At 35.7% G+C, this 16,973-nt stretch overlaps 1 protein-coding gene across 3 annotated transcripts in view; it reads left to right on the forward strand.

The window, feature by feature from the left end:
• The window catches only part of ARAP2 (ArfGAP with RhoGAP domain, ankyrin repeat and PH domain 2), a 132,682-nt gene extending 117,766 nt beyond the window's left edge, over window positions 1-14,916 (forward strand). The window contains exons 29-32 of one of the 3 annotated variants that reach the window (XM_052780283.1): window positions 839-874; window positions 1,363-1,426; window positions 5,892-6,023; window positions 11,454-14,916. In XM_052780283.1, the coding sequence (XP_052636243.1) occupies window positions 839-874; window positions 1,363-1,426; window positions 5,892-6,023; window positions 11,454-11,807 (586 nt within the window). In that variant the 3' untranslated portion in view covers window positions 11,808-14,916. The other 2 variants (XM_052780284.1, XM_052780285.1) reach the window with 2 other exon arrangements.
• The last annotated feature ends 2,057 nt before the right edge of the window (window positions 14,917-16,973 follow it).

The raw sequence follows: 16,973 nt of genomic DNA on the forward strand, positions 1-16,973 counted from the left end.
CCTATACCAAGGGGATTCTAAGTTGGCTGTAGCCTTTAAACAGATCTGCTTGAACTTTTCCTTTATAGTTGGCACATCAAAACTCCCCCAAAAGGTCTGTAAATTTCAAAGCTTAGTTGTGTTAGAGAAAAAGTTGGTGGGTTTTTTTTTTTTTTTGAGCTAAGTGCAGAATGAGTAGGAGATTAGTACAAAATAGGAATACAAAGATTATGTAAATGAGTCTTTGCAGGTGGGTTCTTTGCTTGAGGTTTATTTTCAGTCTGCTTTCAAAAGCAGACTTTGCAAAATCTCTTCTGGATCTCCAGGAGTGCCTGTGTTTCTTTCACCTTGGAGGCTTCAATGTGCATCTACTCCTCCTTTTTTTTTTTTTTTTTTTTTTCTTCAGCAATTTTAAAATCTCTGTAAACTCATGTGATTCCTTCTGTTTATAGTGCAAGTATACCTCTCTTCCCTCTGTGACTTCCATACTGTAGTGGACTCTTTGCTGGGCACCATATTAGCAGTTCTACTTCCAGCAGCTTTCAGAAAAGTACAGCCACAGCCCAAATGAGGCAAGTAGTTAGCCGTCATCTGCAGGGTTTGGCTATACCCTTTGTCCAGAACAGAATGTTCATTACCTGCAAATCAGCTGTGAGAAAATCAGTAAAATCCATCATCAAACCCACAATTTCATTCTAGATTTGCAGTGCACACTTAAACTTTGTAAATTACTCCCCCCCCACACACACACACTCTTACACTTAAAAGCACTATATCAAGGTAATGAATCTCTGCAGTTTGAGCAATATGTCCCTGTCCTGAGTTTCTGGAACTAATTTTTGAAAAATTTTTGTTTCAGCTGGGGACTTGCAGTATTTTCTGAAAAGCACCAGTGGTAAGTAAACGTGAAACACGTGATTGGTTTAACTTCAGTGTTTAATATTTGTTGAAATGTTCAATTTCAAAAGAAACATGTTTGAATACGAAGAGTCATTATTTTGCTTGTATGCTGACATTTTGCTATGTTTTTCTTAATTAACTAAACAGTCTTAATTCATATGTTTTGGTAGCCTTTTGGGATTAGGTGTCTGTCTCCCTTCTGAGGCCATAAAGCAAACAATTTTCATAAATTTAGAATGATAGATTTTAAACCTATGCACATGCTTTAAATGAGGCATGTGCCTTGTCTTCAGACTAGCATAAAGTGATAATTTGAAGTATTTGTATTTCCCTATCTTCTTATGGGAGTGTTAATAACTATAGACAGCATTCATAAATGAATGTGAGCACGGTTTGAAGTTGTTTAGAAGCCTGTTCTTTAATGTGTTTAACTGCAACAGGAGTTTTTGTTGGTTTTGTTGTTAATTATATATTGTGTTCTAGGTATATATGTTGTGATGGTCAAGATACACAGATGGAGTGGATGATCAGCATTTTTACTGCACAGGTACTAATCTGATCAGAGAAATGTAACTTTTACTGCTGTTATGAAAATCCCATTAAACAATGATATGTATGTGTTATGGATATGTTATAGATAAAGTTGCAATGCCATTAAAGTTTCTGTAATACTCAGTGTAATAAAACTGCAAAAAGATGGGTCTTAGTCTATGAAGACTATTATTTATAATGTCATTTTCATATGAAAGCTGAGTGCTTTGAGAGCAAGGGAGAAGAATATTACATTCTGGCATCTTTTTTTTTTTTTTTCCCCCCTGCTCTGTTGTCGAGAAGCTGGTTAAAGAAAGACAACTCCTTTCCTTTGCAGTAATAAACCTCTTCTGTGTGAAATTCTGGCCATTGACCTAAAGGTTATGTCTGTGTGCCACAATGCCTCAGTGCTATTTCTCTGCTCACTAGTTTGGATGCTGCATGCAAAGTAGTCATGAAAGAAGGGTGTCTTGTTTAAAAACATAGTGGTGTGAACTAGCCCTGTTGAAGAGCTGTGCCAATACAGCTGTATTTCTCTGGTATCCATGTTAGCTTAGTTAACACTGATAATTAATTTTGTTGTATAGGCATTATCCTAAATTAAGTAATCTGCTTGTTACTAGATTGTGAGTAAGGAGGGTATACGTTTGAGTGCCATATAATGCATCCTTGCAAATGGAGTTTAATATTTACATAGGAGGAAGTGGGAGTAAGAGAGATGGGAAGAATTCAACCTGACAGGAGACTGGAACATAGTTTAAGGTTTTAAAAGGATTTTGTATTTGTGTCAGATTTTTTCTTGTCTTTCCTGTGATGTTCAAGGAACTTTGGGGAATATCACTGTGAATAAACATCACTAGATTTATGATTACCTGTGAGCTTTATGTATTACATGAAGTGGAGTAGGCACAAGACTGTTGCAATACATACTTCTTAGAGGCTTTCTAAAACACAATCTGACCTTCATAGATAGTAGTGCTAGAAGTATAATGCATGCCTTGTAAGTAAGACTTCCAAATTTTTGCCTTATTCAGCTCCCTTAACTGAAGTAACTATTGTAGTTTCTATGGAAACAGCCACTGGTCCTACCATACATCTCATGGGCATAACATGAGCAGTGTCACAACAAATAGGCTCAGAGGTTATTGATATAGGCTACTTAGAAATAACTCATAGAAGCTTGGTAACTGTTGAAGTCCTTTTGATGTAAAATCACAAGAAGGGCAATCTGTTAGGATTCTGATCGGGTGGTGTGGGATGTCGAATGTTCCTCTGACAATATAGATAAAAAACTGAGAGGCACTGCTCAATGTTCAGGATATTTTTTCTAACAAAAAAAATTAAATCATTTCATGTGCATTTAAAAAAAAACCTGCTGTGAATTAATACTATTTTTTTTTTAAACTTCTTTCTAATGAAGGAACAGTACAATGAATTAGCAGTACTAATGAGCTACATTGGGAGGGGTTTGGGTTTTTTTAGTGTTTTTTTTTTCTGTGGTGTTTGTTTTTTGGTTTTTTTAATCAGCATTCTGAAAAGCAAAAATGTTTTCAGTCTTTGAATTACATGAGAAATTAAGTGCTGACAATACAGATTTGCTGTATTGTTCTTATTATAATCTAGTGCTTTAAATATAGTTTACAGCAAAAATCTTCTTGAGAATGCAATGGCTTATGTTGCTAAAGCATACTATAAGATCTGCAAATGTTTTGTATCATGCAGCAGCAGACATCATCCTATTTCTAAACCAGAAAACTGTAAATGTCAGCTGAGGTTATTTCTAGTTAAAATTTTCAAATTGAGGCCATCTTTAGGGAAGATAGCTTGTCTTTTACCTTATCTGTTATCACAGTATTTGAACACCTTTATGTTAGAGAGACTGCAAGGCAGCACATTTTATTTGTTAGTGGAATAGCTTAGATTACAAATTGAAAAATATTGTAAAGTAGGTTTTGAAGTGTTAAGACACTGACATTTAATGATCCAGTGCAATTAGGAGGGAGATAAATCTGTTACTGTGCCTCTTAGTGCTTAAGCAGAATGAGACTTTATTGGTAATTAATATCGGTAAGATAGTACTATTGTTACCCTTTTTTTCCCCCTGTGTTCTGATAATGTTTATTCCTGTGGTATAAATAGTGCAGAGAATATAAATAGCAAAGTGCACGTACCACTGTAATCTAGTAACAAAAGTACTTTTGATACAGAAAATCAAGTTAGCCTGGAGGTTATTAATCTTGTACTTCAAGCTGGTAAATACTAAGAGGGTTTGAAGGAGGATGATTGTTTCTTTCAGTTCTATGCAAAATCATCCTGAAAAGTATGGCTAAAACTTGATTCTTGAATTCTATAATAGTTTTGTACAAAATCACTTAATAGCATATATAGTGTGCAGCTGGAAGTAATTAATTGATATGAAGATGGATACAATAATATTATTCCAGTTCCATTGCCTTTGATCAACTAGAGAGAGGCACATTATATTACCATGAGGTGCAGTTGAGCAGATAGGTCAAAACTATGAATAAATACATTTGTTATGTGGCCTAATACGTTGCTGGTATTTCTGATGTACTTTCACAGACTTCTATTTTAAGAAATGTTATAGACACAGAAGAGAAATCAGGCTGCTTAACTGACAGGGATAGTTTCCTTAAGCTTGCTGAGAATTAAGGGAGGCAGTTTCCTTCCTCAGTCACTTTCTGAATTACATCTGTGTCTTGTATCTTGGTCCACAATAAACTGATTTTGGTTGGCAAGACCTGCCCTTTCAGATAATACCTTCTCAATGTTTCATTGGAAGAAAATGTTCTTAGTGTTCACTGGGGAGAACTCTTACAAGACTTTTACATCACCCTGGTCAGCACCACGTGTGAGAATTTTTTACTCCATAAAGATGTGAATCTATAAAATGTTTTTTCTAAATTTGGAATTGGGGCTTCTGATTTCTAGACTACTATTCTAAGTCAATAATCACTGATTCTGATGGCTTTTTAGTAGTAATGTTGTTTTTACGTGCAGACCATCTGCAAGTATGATCACAGCTCCACAACTGGATTTTTGTATACAGTCTTGAAGAGACTTTTTACTTCATGGATTTGGAAGATTGAATACCATTAAAAAAAATAAAGGACACTGAAGATCCTGACACCTGTGAAAAGAAATCTGTTACAGATTTGGACAGTGTCACAGAATTGTTTAACTTGGAAGGGACCTCTGGGGATCATCTAGTCAAATCCCTCTGTTCAAAGCAGGGTCAGCTAGAGCAGGTTGCTCAGGGCAGTGTCTAGTCAGGTTTGAAAAACTGGAGACTCCACAACCTCTCTGGGCAATTTGTTCCAGTGTTTAACCACTCCCACAGTAAAAAAGGGTTGTTTTTTTCTTATGTTCAGACAGAATTTCTTGTTTCCTATTTATTATAACTGATGCTTTGGATTAGTATTTTGCCAATATTTATACAAAGCATTCATGGCTTTCATTAGGGTTACTTTACAGTTGCCAGTTTCCTTTGGAGTTGTGCTGATTTAGCTTTGTGTGCTCATCTCCGAGCTTTAGAAACTATTCTTCTGTAAGCCTCCTACATCCTCTTTGATTCACAGAATCTTATGTTGAAGCTTTTTCAGGAAAATACTCTTACACTACCTTGTTCTCAGAGCTATCTTTCTGGTTACCATTAACATCACCAGAGGACTCTGTGAGCTTCAAGCACATGTGCTCAAATTTCTACATGTGAAATTCTACATGATCTGCTAATGAAAGTTTGTTATAGACCTCTTACAGAAAGAGTTTTTAACATTTTATTTGAAATATTCAGTTAATGATTATTTTTTTTCTTCCCTTCTCTTCCCAGTCATGTTTTTCATTCTGAAGCTTCTGAAGTTTTTCACACTTTGGAGTTCTCCCCAAAACTGACCTGTTTCAGTAAAGCTAAAGCAAAGACTATCATTGAAGCCATTTGTAGATTGTGGTTTTGGAGCATTCAGAATGTAAAGCCATTTCCTTTTGCATAACACATGTTGTTACTGTAGGTTAAGCAATTATTTTCTCCTAAACTATTAATATAAATTTTGAAACACTTGTTTGCAAATTGGGGTAATTTAATTTTATTTCAGAAACTTTTGTTGGGACTCCTGAAAGCGTTTTTATGTGGAATTTTGAAATTGTGAATCAAGACAATATGTGTTCCTTGTTTGATGATATTTTCTATTTTTAGAAGATAATTGGAATAATAATATGGAGGGAAGATGTTTGATACATGGAAATTCTATAGAGACATTTTGGTTCTATTCACTCAATATTGTGCAGCACTTACAAAATATTAACATAATTTTAAGCATTGTAGTGTTTTCCCCCTTCTCCTACAGGAGGAGGGCATGGTTTTGTAGAGTAGATAGCTTTTTCCAAGGGAGTTTTAAATACAAAAGAATGTTGTGTATTTATGAAATTCCACACCAAAAATAAGGAATCATTTTGTTCTTCAGCATGCTGATACCTGGCCACCTGCTGGAAAAGCAAGAAAACAGTCTATAACTAAAAGTCCAAAGATCGGAGGCTTACCACTAATTCCTATTCATCAGGAGAAGAACACTTGTAAAATCAGAGGGAGTATAGAAGTAAGTGGGATTTAAACTTGGTGTAGAACTTCTAACCACAATGCTGTAATGTTAAATAGTCCAGTAATAATGAATTCCCTAGAGCTGGATAAATATGAAATGTAGATGCTCTTGTTATCAATATCCTTTTCATTGTTTTGTCATTAAAGGAACGGTTAGGACGATTTAATGTAAAAAAACATTGTGACCTAAATTTGTGTCACCTCTTTGGCTGTTCAGTAAATCAATAGTGGATTTTTATTTGCGTTTGGAGTTTTTTTCCAGCAATGATTGTTCATTAGAAGTAAATAGGACTTTTACCTGGAAATATAATTACATTATTACAGTGCACTTTATTACAGTTTTATTTTAATAAGGTCCTTGAAAACTGTCCTGCATGCCTATTCTACCATATCTTTTCTTCTGTCTAAAATAACTGCACTGTTTTAGTTATCTGCTCTGTGAATGTAATGGAAAAGCTCAGATGGAGCTAACTGTAAAATATTTAGGTTGTAATATTATTAGTCTCAAAGAAGAACAAGAGGCTTTAGTTACAACTCTTTGCAGAGACTGAGCTGTGTCACTGCATTACATGCACTAGTGATATGTCTCAGCCTTAGCATATTAGCTTGAGATAAATTTCTGGGATCCACATAGAGATACTGATGCCTGTGGGGAGGACTTACTTGCCTTACTTGCAGCAGAGAAGAAGCAGTGCACTGGTAGTGCAGTGGTATAATAGTGGTAACTAATCTGAATGCAGCAGAGAATAAGTGTGGAAACAAAACAGCTTGGTCCTTTGACTGTATGCAGTATTATTTCTTACATGTTTTAGAAGATTTTGAAGGGAAGGTAGATAATATGGTATGTGTTATCAGTACTTACAGAGACAGTGGTTCAGGTACAGATTGGTGAAGCTGACTTGGTTCCATAGCAAACTAAAAGCAAAGGTAGTAGTGCTTTATCTAGAAGGCAACTCCACCTTTCTTTTGTTACACTTTCTTCGGGCATTTCTGCTTTGCCTTACTAAATGAGTATAATACAGTATGAATGCAATTATGGTTTTCCTATTTTGTTTAATTTGTCCTTTCGTTTTAACCTTCTCTCAGAAAATGTTTTTGCAATCCTTTGATAAGTTCCTTCTAATGTTTGCATTTTTAAACTTTTTTGATAAAAGTAAATCATTGGTCTTGTCATTCAAAAAACCCTCTCTTACCTGTCCTTTGTGCAGGTACAGTAGAGATCTCTAATACATTCGTTGAGATGGCTACAAATTCAGACATTCTAGGATAAAGGTTTTATTGGATTTTGAACTTCATTATTTAAATTCCTTAATACCTTATCGTACTAGGATTATTTTATTATTTTTGATGATAATGTGCCTCATTAGGAAGGAGTCTAATGTTTTGTACTGCAACTTAGAGGAAGTCTGCATTTAAACTTAAAAGTAGAAGATCACAGTCTTCATTATTTATGCCATGACTAGATCTAGAGAAGTTTTATGCAAAAAGGGTATTTGCATACTTTAGGAAGGTTAACACAAGATTATATAATGGAAAATAAAAACTAACACTTTTTTTACATGGAAAGCCAAAACTGGAATGAACAGTAAAATAGTGGTGGAAAGTAAGTATACGATATTATTTATTAAGGAGAAATATTGTACAGCAGTGTAGTCAGTAAAGCAATACATAGCCATTTGGAGACCACACCTTCAGTCTTTTCATGGATTTGTAGTACTTATCCAACAAGCAAAAATATCTCCCATTTTAAAGCATTAGAGAGTAATAACAGGAACAAGCATTTTCTGAAAGACGCTGGTTTATGAAAAGTGGAGGTCTGTTTACAGACCAATGCGTATACTTGTAGTAGAAATTTGAGCAAAGTTATCTTCATATAGGCGGGAAAAGAGACTGAAAGTTTTCCAAACAGTGAAAAAAGTAACATCTTTGTGATGTGAAGATAAGTGGGGGGAAAAAACCCAAACCAACTCAAAGATACCCAGAAACCGTTAAGTTTGATATTAATTTCTGTGCTAAAGAGTATTCATTGAATGTCTTCTTTTTTCCCATTATTGGAAGTAGTTTTACTGTGTGCTAACAAGATAAATATATAATACCGGAAGTTTGAAAGCACTGTATAACTAAGAATCCTTCTAATAACAGACAGAATCATAAGATTTCCATTATTTCTGCACCAATTGTTGCATACATGGATAGTGCATTTAAATTATGCATAGTTCTCATATAGAATCATTTAACTGAAATACAAATACATTGCTATATATCTGCATTAAGTCTGTAATTTTATTTCAAAATACAGGAAGATTGAGGAATGAGGAAAAACTTTCTTTCAAGCCATGGTCAAATACCACACTGACTTATAATAGGTTATACCTGTGTAGTGTTTTGAAAGGAACAGTATGTCACAGGGATAATGGAGGATGCAAATAGAGCTGCTCCATATTTTTTTGCTGGCATTGTGCAGAAAAAGAAAAATGTAGTTAGATGTACATATTATTATCAATTTATTCACCAATTACTTGATTAAGGGGCTGAAATTTAGAGGCAAACAGCTGCTTCTAACATGAAAGTGTTGCTTTTTACATTAGGTGTTACTGGGAGAACAGTATGGAGCAGTGTAATTTATAGCATGTGACTAACAGTGGGCAGTGGATCAAATACTAAGAAATAATATTAAGAAATTGGATGTGGCGGTTTTGTTCACACATCATTTTGGTATGTTATTTATAAGGGAAACTGTTTATAATTCTAACTGTTAGTGCTCTAATTTGAATAACAGAATTTGGCTCCATCACTTGAATATTCTTACTATGCAAATGTCTGGGGATTAGGATTTCTTTATATACTGAATCTGCTTTAATAGTTGAAAATGTTGAGTAGTAGTCTGTGTTAAGGGGCTACGTGCCAATATACAAGACTGTTTCACGGAAGTAGGCAACCTTTAGGTTTGAGTGCTGTATTTGATCTGTTCCTACTTTCATAATATAAAGGGCTCCTGCTATACCCAGTTTAGCAGGAGAACTATACTGATTTCAGAAGTGTAGTTGGTATTTTTCTTCTCGAAAGATGCAAAACTGAAACATGATGTAAAAAATTCTGTAAATAGATAATTGTTGCTCCTGACTGAATTTCACCTGTAATTCATATCTTAGTTGCTGAGTAACAGTGAATAGCTTGGAGTATGTTACTGTGTTTTCTGAAAGGTACTGCATGACAATTTACATTTCACATATTGCATGGATGTTATCACAGATAGTTGTTTTATTATTAGTTTATTAATTGAACATGAATCACTGGTGATAATCTCACTGTTTTCTTGTTCATGCAAGAGCATTATTTTAAATGGAAAGAAATTATTTTAAATGGAAAATTATAGCTTTTTCAAATATTTGGCAGAACAGAACTCCCCACATTCATGAGTCATTGGGACAGTTCCTCAGTCGCCTTGAACTTTTTTTTCACTGAATATAGCTGAACATGTTAAATATTAGGATGCTTCTTGCTAGCTTAGGTGATAACAGGAGATTCTAAACTGGTAGCAGTTGTTACTGATGGCAGTAGAATTAAAAGAGTCTTCAGGGAAGCTAAAATCTGCTCCATAGCATGCACCAGTGGTAACCCATGTAGCAGTGTGAACTCTGCGTGCATTGTTGTTGTGTGACTGATTATTTTTTGTGTATCGTGGCCACTTGTACTTCATTATTAATGGGTAGTTTTCATTGTTGCTCAATGCAACTAGAAATACCAGCCTCCTTTTATCACTGCTAAAAGTGATATCAATAAAATAACTCCTTTGTCTGCTCTTTTAAAAATTGTGATTTATATCATCTAAATGTTTATGTCTTGTATTGTTGAACACGTACTAGCTCAGGTGAAATTTCAAGAGACTGCAAAAATTTAGACTTTGTTTTATAGCTTAGATCTCTTCAATGTAGACTCATTTAATATTTACTGGTTTTCTTCCTACACAGCAACTAATTTGCTGCATCAACACTCATTTTTTGTAATGGGCTTATGTTTGCTGTCCTCATGAAGAAAGAAATGTCACTGTAAAATAAGAATGGTAGAGGAATTTGCTGTATTCTATCTGCTCAGTTGGTGTGGCAGTAAGCAGATCATTCCTTTTGTGGAAGAGCCTTATAGTTCTCAAAGAAAATGAGGTCTTGGAATTCTTCTTTCATATATGATATCTTTGTTGACTACTAGAAGATGCTCAAAGCTGAGGGAGACTTTGATTCTTTTTGTCTTTCCTGTGTGGCACTTGTTCAGTTTGGCTGGATTTTTATGGAGTTATTAATGCGTAGCATATGAGCAGGTTGTCTCATCAAATCTTGGTATCTCATATATGTTAATGCAAACATGAAAAAATATTCAAACACTAGAGAGGAGCTAGTTTAGATACATCTACATGAGTGTTCTAGTTAGGATCTGGAGTACACTTAAGGAGCAAATCTTCTAGTTGTTCCCATTTACTGTGTTTTGTTTCGTATTGTGGAGTGGTTCTGGAGCATGTGAACTTGGATTGCTTTCAGATGAAACTGAAGTTGAAGATGTTCTGCAGGAGCATATCTAATGCACTGCAGTCAAAAATAGGCCTTCTGCCAGTAGGAGAAAGCTAAAGCTAGTCTGAAGTGTATTCAAAAAAAAAAAAAAAAGGGTAAGGGCCCTGAAATAGTGTTAGTGTGGATGTCGGGTTCTCAGCACTTTCTTTGACTGTACAGATGTGCTCTTAATGGGCCACACCAGTTGCGAATTTAGATGCAGCATTTGATTTGCCTTTCATTTACTACAGCTTAAGAACTTGAAACAGCCCACCAATATGGAACAGTTGCATTGCCATCAGTTTGTTCTTTTATCTGAGTTCCCAGTATATTACTTAAAATTGCTAGCCAAAATTTGAAAAAGCAGACAATCTTTATAATTTCTCAGGTAGTACTGAACAGCTGCTGAAAATGTTTATGTGATCATGTAAAATTATCTTTTTTATATTCATGTAGCTCAGTCATTAAGTTATTAAAATTGCAACATTCTCAGTTGTATTTGTTCAATTTAAAAATTCTGAGTTTTTAAGAATATGTGGATCTCCTGTAAAACATTACAATTTAGTCTACTGTGGTAGAATGAAAAATCAAACTGTGAATATATGAAAATTAATGTCTTCGTTGTCACGGTGCATTTAACTGAGATTTATGTAATTTCCGGAAGTATCACTGATTGAGAAAATATGCTCACTTAAAATGCTTACTAAATGATAATAGCATAAATTGTGGGAATTTAAAACTACTAACTGTGCTGTCTTGGCTCTTCAGTAAAATTGATTTTTCTTTTAAACTGTTATGTGAAATTAATGAGCAAAAATTGCAATCTAAATATTATTCAATATTGTGTGAATGCGAATGATCTTCTTTCTCTTTACTTGTTTGCTCAGAATATGGAACTGCAATCTGGGAAACCAAAATTCAGTGAGCATCATGAAAATGACTTTCTGGAAGAAAGAAAAAACTTGAAAGAAAAAGCATCTATTGTGGCACAGTGTTTGGAATGGAAGGAGGAGAAAGTGCGAAATCATGCAAAAACACATCGGAGCTTGATCTCTGTTGAGGATGTAGGTGCAGGGATGACTGACCTACACCAAAACCGACATAAGGCACTGAAGAAAAATAAGAACAAACCAAACAAAACTATTTCGGAATTAGATAACAAATTACCATCAAATGTGATTCAGGAACTAAATACAGTGCTGCAGAAGCACAGAACACTTCATGATGAAACCTCCAGCTGATTTCCTGAGTTTGAAGTTTAATATATGCGTGTGTGTATTTTCTGAGCAAAAGTAGTCTTTTTTTGATGTCTGTAGTTTATACAGTGCAGAGGAAATATGTTTGTTTATATGCAGTTGTTGATCTTGTATATGCATATGCCACCTGTTATAATTTAAGACTGAACCGAGAAAAGTGATTATGTAAAACTCCTGAAATTTGGAAGTTTTCCTGTGCAGTGCAATGACACCAGGGTTTTGACTATTATTTTTTTGTTGCAGATTTTGTTTGATATAATAATTCTAAGCACTATAAAAACCTTTTGCTCTGTTTATATTCTGTGCCATCTTGTAAGTACTGGAGAGATATTTTTGGAAGGAAGACAAGATATACACTGAAATTCATACTGTTGGCCTGCAATATTTTTAATTGTCTAACACTAGAAAAATGAGAAACATCTGCTTTAAAAAGAAATTTTTGCGTGGGGTTGTTTTTTTGTATTTAAGAATAAATTTAGTATCTGCTTCCATAGATTTGTCTTCTGACAGAGCAGCATGTGAAAGAATCAAAAGGGAGAAGAATGTAGTAGATAGAACATATTAGTTCTTGTATCTCAAAACTGTGTCTATATGGTGTACATCTGATTATGACATCTAAGCAATGAGAGAGAATACTGAGGATGGCAAAAAAGTCTTCAAAGCAACATGTAATTTAAAAGGGTATATGAATTGGAAGAGTAGCATCATCTCTTTTTGCTCAACAGGCTGGAGTAATTATATAAACAGACCCTGGTTAGCTCAGGGTGACAAAGGCAGACTTTTCTATCACTGTTTGGATAGAGCTTGCTTGGTGCTGACAAGGTTGCTGGCATCTGATGAATACTTAGTAGTCACATAAGAAATTAATTTCCTTAAGAAAAAAATGGTCCCCACACAAACATATCTATCAGAAGGGTACTAACTCACTCAAATAAGAAGTACCAGTTACTAAATGGGTGAGGAGATTAACCTTTCACTTTACCATGAGGACAAAGGTGAACAGTATGCTGTTTGCAGGGACTAAGAAATGCTTGTGCTACAACTGTAGCACAGCTCTTCTGAGTGCGAGGAGACGTCCCAAGGTTAAGACAACAGCCTCCTGTGCTGCATTCTGAGTATGTATGTAGCAGTTCCTGAAGATACATGATGTACTACCCTGCAGCTACTTTGGTTTTTAAGCCCCGAGTTCCTTAAATTTAAAAATCGGAATCTGGCTTCAAAACAAAACCTATGTGAGCAATGAAATTATTTGGTTTTCTTTCAGTTTTGTGGATCTCACCTTCACTTATCCCATGGGATTGCCTCCCTCCTCTCTCATGGCATATCCCAGTTTTTACTTTGTCCTGTAACAGCTGGATGGGCAAAAGGCACTGCTGTGCTGAGGCTGTTTCCAGGTGTTGCAGATGCTGTCTGGTTAAGCAGCAGGACCAACAGAGCAGAGAGCTAATGAGATCACTTTGCACCTTTGCTTCAAGGGAGGCATTAATAACAGCATCTGCTTTATTTTGCTGCTGTCCCTTTTGTGGTCTGATTAGCCACACCGCCACAGATTTTCACCAGCCTCTTAAAAGCTTACCGATGCCTGCCTTTAGTGTTCCTCAAGTTTGATTAGAATTGGCCAGACTTCTTAGGGTAGAAGTGAGAATTTTAAACTATTTCTTGTTTATTGGAAATGGTTTTAAATAGTCTCTTAATTCCTTAAAATTTCAGAGGAAAAATTCAATTTAATCAGCATCAATGACATTTGATTTTTATTAATGGATAGTTTTGAGGATGCTTTATCTTGCTACTGAATTTCTTCCCATACAGAAGCAGTATGCTCACTTATACCCTCTTCTATTTTTGGTAGTCACAGGTGCCATAACATTTTTCACATCATTTACTTCTATTCTTGATTGCATTGAGCAGCTTAATTGGAAAAATAATTTGTTTGATTGAAGAAATTAGACAAATGACTCAAATAATGTACCTGGCAACTCTGCTAGGAAGTATGGGGAAAATGAGATCAAACTCAAATATTTTATAGCATTTTGTATTTATTCTTCTGGAATGTAGCACTGACAAAGCAAGTTTAGTCTGAAAGACTTTGCACTTGCCATATTTGACCAGTTGTTAGAACTGAAATGACTTTGTAGATTTTAATTTTCCCAGTCCACTATTGAGTGTTTTGCTACCTTTAATTTGTAATTGAGCCTCTTCTAATCATTGAGGCCCTGGCTCAAGAAAGCATATAAGCCTGAACTTAAATTGTATTGACTAAAGCCAGTGCTTAATGTTAATAAGCACATTCTTAAATGCCGATTTGAATTGGGGCCTAATCTCATCAGGAGAAATTACTTTCTGTCTGAGGCTGGACCTGAATGTACTGTTTACAGTTGTACTTTTATTTGGAAATATTTCTCAGTATTGAGTTATGGTTGCGGTATTGTTTATCTTTTTATTGGATTCTTAAAAACAACATTCACGTCACTGCTGAAAGCCTCATGCATCATTTAAGCCCCTACACTAATGGAATAAATGGAGCAATGGAAGGGTTTTGTGCATTGAAGTGAATATGTCCGTGAAGAAAATGTTTTGTGTATTTTTATTGGTTCTAAGGTCTACGGAAATATTTGTTCTATTTCAAAAGCATATCACACATAAAGTAGCTGTATGGCTGCTGTTAAAAGGCCCTAAAAATCAAGAAGAAAAGATGTTTACTAAAATATGTTTAAATTTGGGTTTGTATGTGTATGTACACAAATACACTATATATGTGTATATGTGCATACAGTTACATGCGCATCCACAGAGAGACACTGAATGGTGACATTGTTAACCCAAGGAAAATTTAATTGGGAAAGTAGAAATTAAATTTGCAATGAAGTATTCCAAATAAGTGTCAAAGTTTTGTACCGATTATCTGACATATCATTGTTGCACTACACATTTCAGACTGATTTAAGACCTGCAGAATGAATGTGTTTTGTTGCAATATCTTAATGGCTGCTGATGTTTTATTGTTCCTGTGCCATGTTGTGGAATGGTAAAGGAAGTGTAGTTTTCAGAGAATAAATGGTAATTATTTGAATAAATGCTATTTCTGTAAAATAGGTGATGGGTTTTGTTTTTTGGTTTTTTTCAGGAAAAAATCAATTAAAATGGTTTTTTAAAAAAAAGAAAGACTTCTGTATGCCTTTCCATATGAAAGCTGTTGAATAACCTGGTGCTAACCTTTTGGTCTGTAAAATGAAGTTAAATGAGACACAGATATTTGATGTATGGGTTTATCGCAGTGGAAAGACTAGGATTAAAATCTCAGTAAATCTCAGGTTCATCATTCCCTTGTTAGACTTCTGCAACCATCGTAGGTGTAAAGCTGACATGTAAGCATTGTTTATGCTAATTGTTTTAACATAATGCCTGTTTTCTGTTTGTGTGGTTTTTTCACATTAGGATGGGGGAGAGAAACAACCCAAAACCTGAAGGAAAATACGAGCTGGAATCTCTTTATTCTCTTTCTTCCTGTAGCTGAGCTGAATATTGGCTACTATTTTGGAATTTTTCTTTGAAACAGGTCTTTTTCTGAGATACTTTTTTGGGCTATCAGTTCAAAAGAGCAGTTTGACTAATGGGTTTTGTGCCTCAGCAGAGACTGCTTTAGTGTAGGGTCGATTTGACCAGCTGAGATCTAGAGTGCGTTCAGGCAGAGCTTACATTTACTGTGTGGGTCAGATTGAGACACAATTTCTGCATTATAAGGTTTTGCAAATGTTATCCACGAATCTGTCCAGTGGGGGAAGGATATCCCCAAAGATTTCTTCAGTTAACAGGGAGGGCTTGGCCATATAGTTGCTTTTTGTTTCTTTGTTGTGAAGAGCTCTGGGCTGTTGTGCCTGAAGCGAGTTGTTAGGATGCCACTGGCTCTGTCTGCCAGAGGCACCCCTGGGGTCCCTTCCACCGTCATGTACGGGGATAGTTTTGGACTGCTCTGCAGATACAGGTTTATCAGAGAGTAAAAGTTACGGGACTTTTATCTCACTGCTATGATTCTTCTCTCCCCTGATACAGTGCTGACACCGTTTGTGTTCATATGAGTGCTGCCATGTTACCACCACCTCCACATCTCAAGTTCCAGATTAAGGAGTCTGGGAAAAAACTTACACGCTCTGCTGGGGATGGTGGTGGTGCCTGCAGGAGTCAGGAGGTGGGGGGGGTGTCTTACTGGCTGAGACACTTCATTATGAGCCTACGCTGTCATACCACCTTTCTGACTTTTAAATCCTGTTTTCTAGTACAAGCTGTTTCAGTGGGAGAGAATCAGTTATTAGACCATTGCTGGCATCCGAATTAGAACAACTTCAGTTGTGCCTGAGTCCAAATGGAAACTGAGCCACCCCCCCCCCCACCCCCACCCCCCCCAAAAAAAAGTGCTGGCTCAAGTCCTTGTTGTGAGCATAGCATGTTCTAAAAACCACATTCTATTTGGGCTACTTAAGGCAAATCTGCAGTTTCAATATGTTACTTGAGGAAACCTGAACTATATTATGTGTGGGGTAGAAACAGATTACCTTGATGGATGGATAGAACGTATTCCAAGTTGAATTGTTCGAAAAAATATGTACTAAATTGCAAAACTGAGCCTATTGCAGGAAGATTGACTGGGAAGATTCAGAATGCTTGGATGTGGTCTATTCCTGCTTCTGACCCACCAGAAATACTCTCTGTGCTGTCAAAAAAGAAGTATTTGTCAAACTCGGTGGTTTCTGAGGTTAGATCTTTCTCTGTAAAAAAGGCAGGAAGACTTGCAAAGTTTTCTTCATGATTCATACTAGGTCCATCTGCAGCTCAGTAAAGGGGAAAAACAGTCCTGCTATTTTAGTTCTTACCACTGTTGTAGCTTAACTGTCTAGTTACTGTCTTTACTGAAACTTCTTTAAGAATATTCCTGTTATGCTTTGCTGCTTGTGATTTACTAGAAAATCATGGCAATCTGTGATACTGAAGAGAAAGAAGGATATGGACGTTAATGCCACAGTTTCAGTAGGCAGTTGTATCTTCCTATGCACCTATACTCTTGCACTGCAGTACGCCTTTTTGGGATGCTTTGGTACTTGCTTAGCCTACCTGACCTTACTTTGAGCCCTTCTTGCTTTTTGTTCTAGACCCTAT

The sequence above is a fragment of the Harpia harpyja genome, chromosome 2 (genome assembly GCF_026419915.1).
Source record: "Harpia harpyja isolate bHarHar1 chromosome 2, bHarHar1 primary haplotype, whole genome shotgun sequence".
NCBI lineage: Eukaryota > Metazoa > Chordata > Aves > Accipitriformes > Accipitridae > Harpia > Harpia harpyja.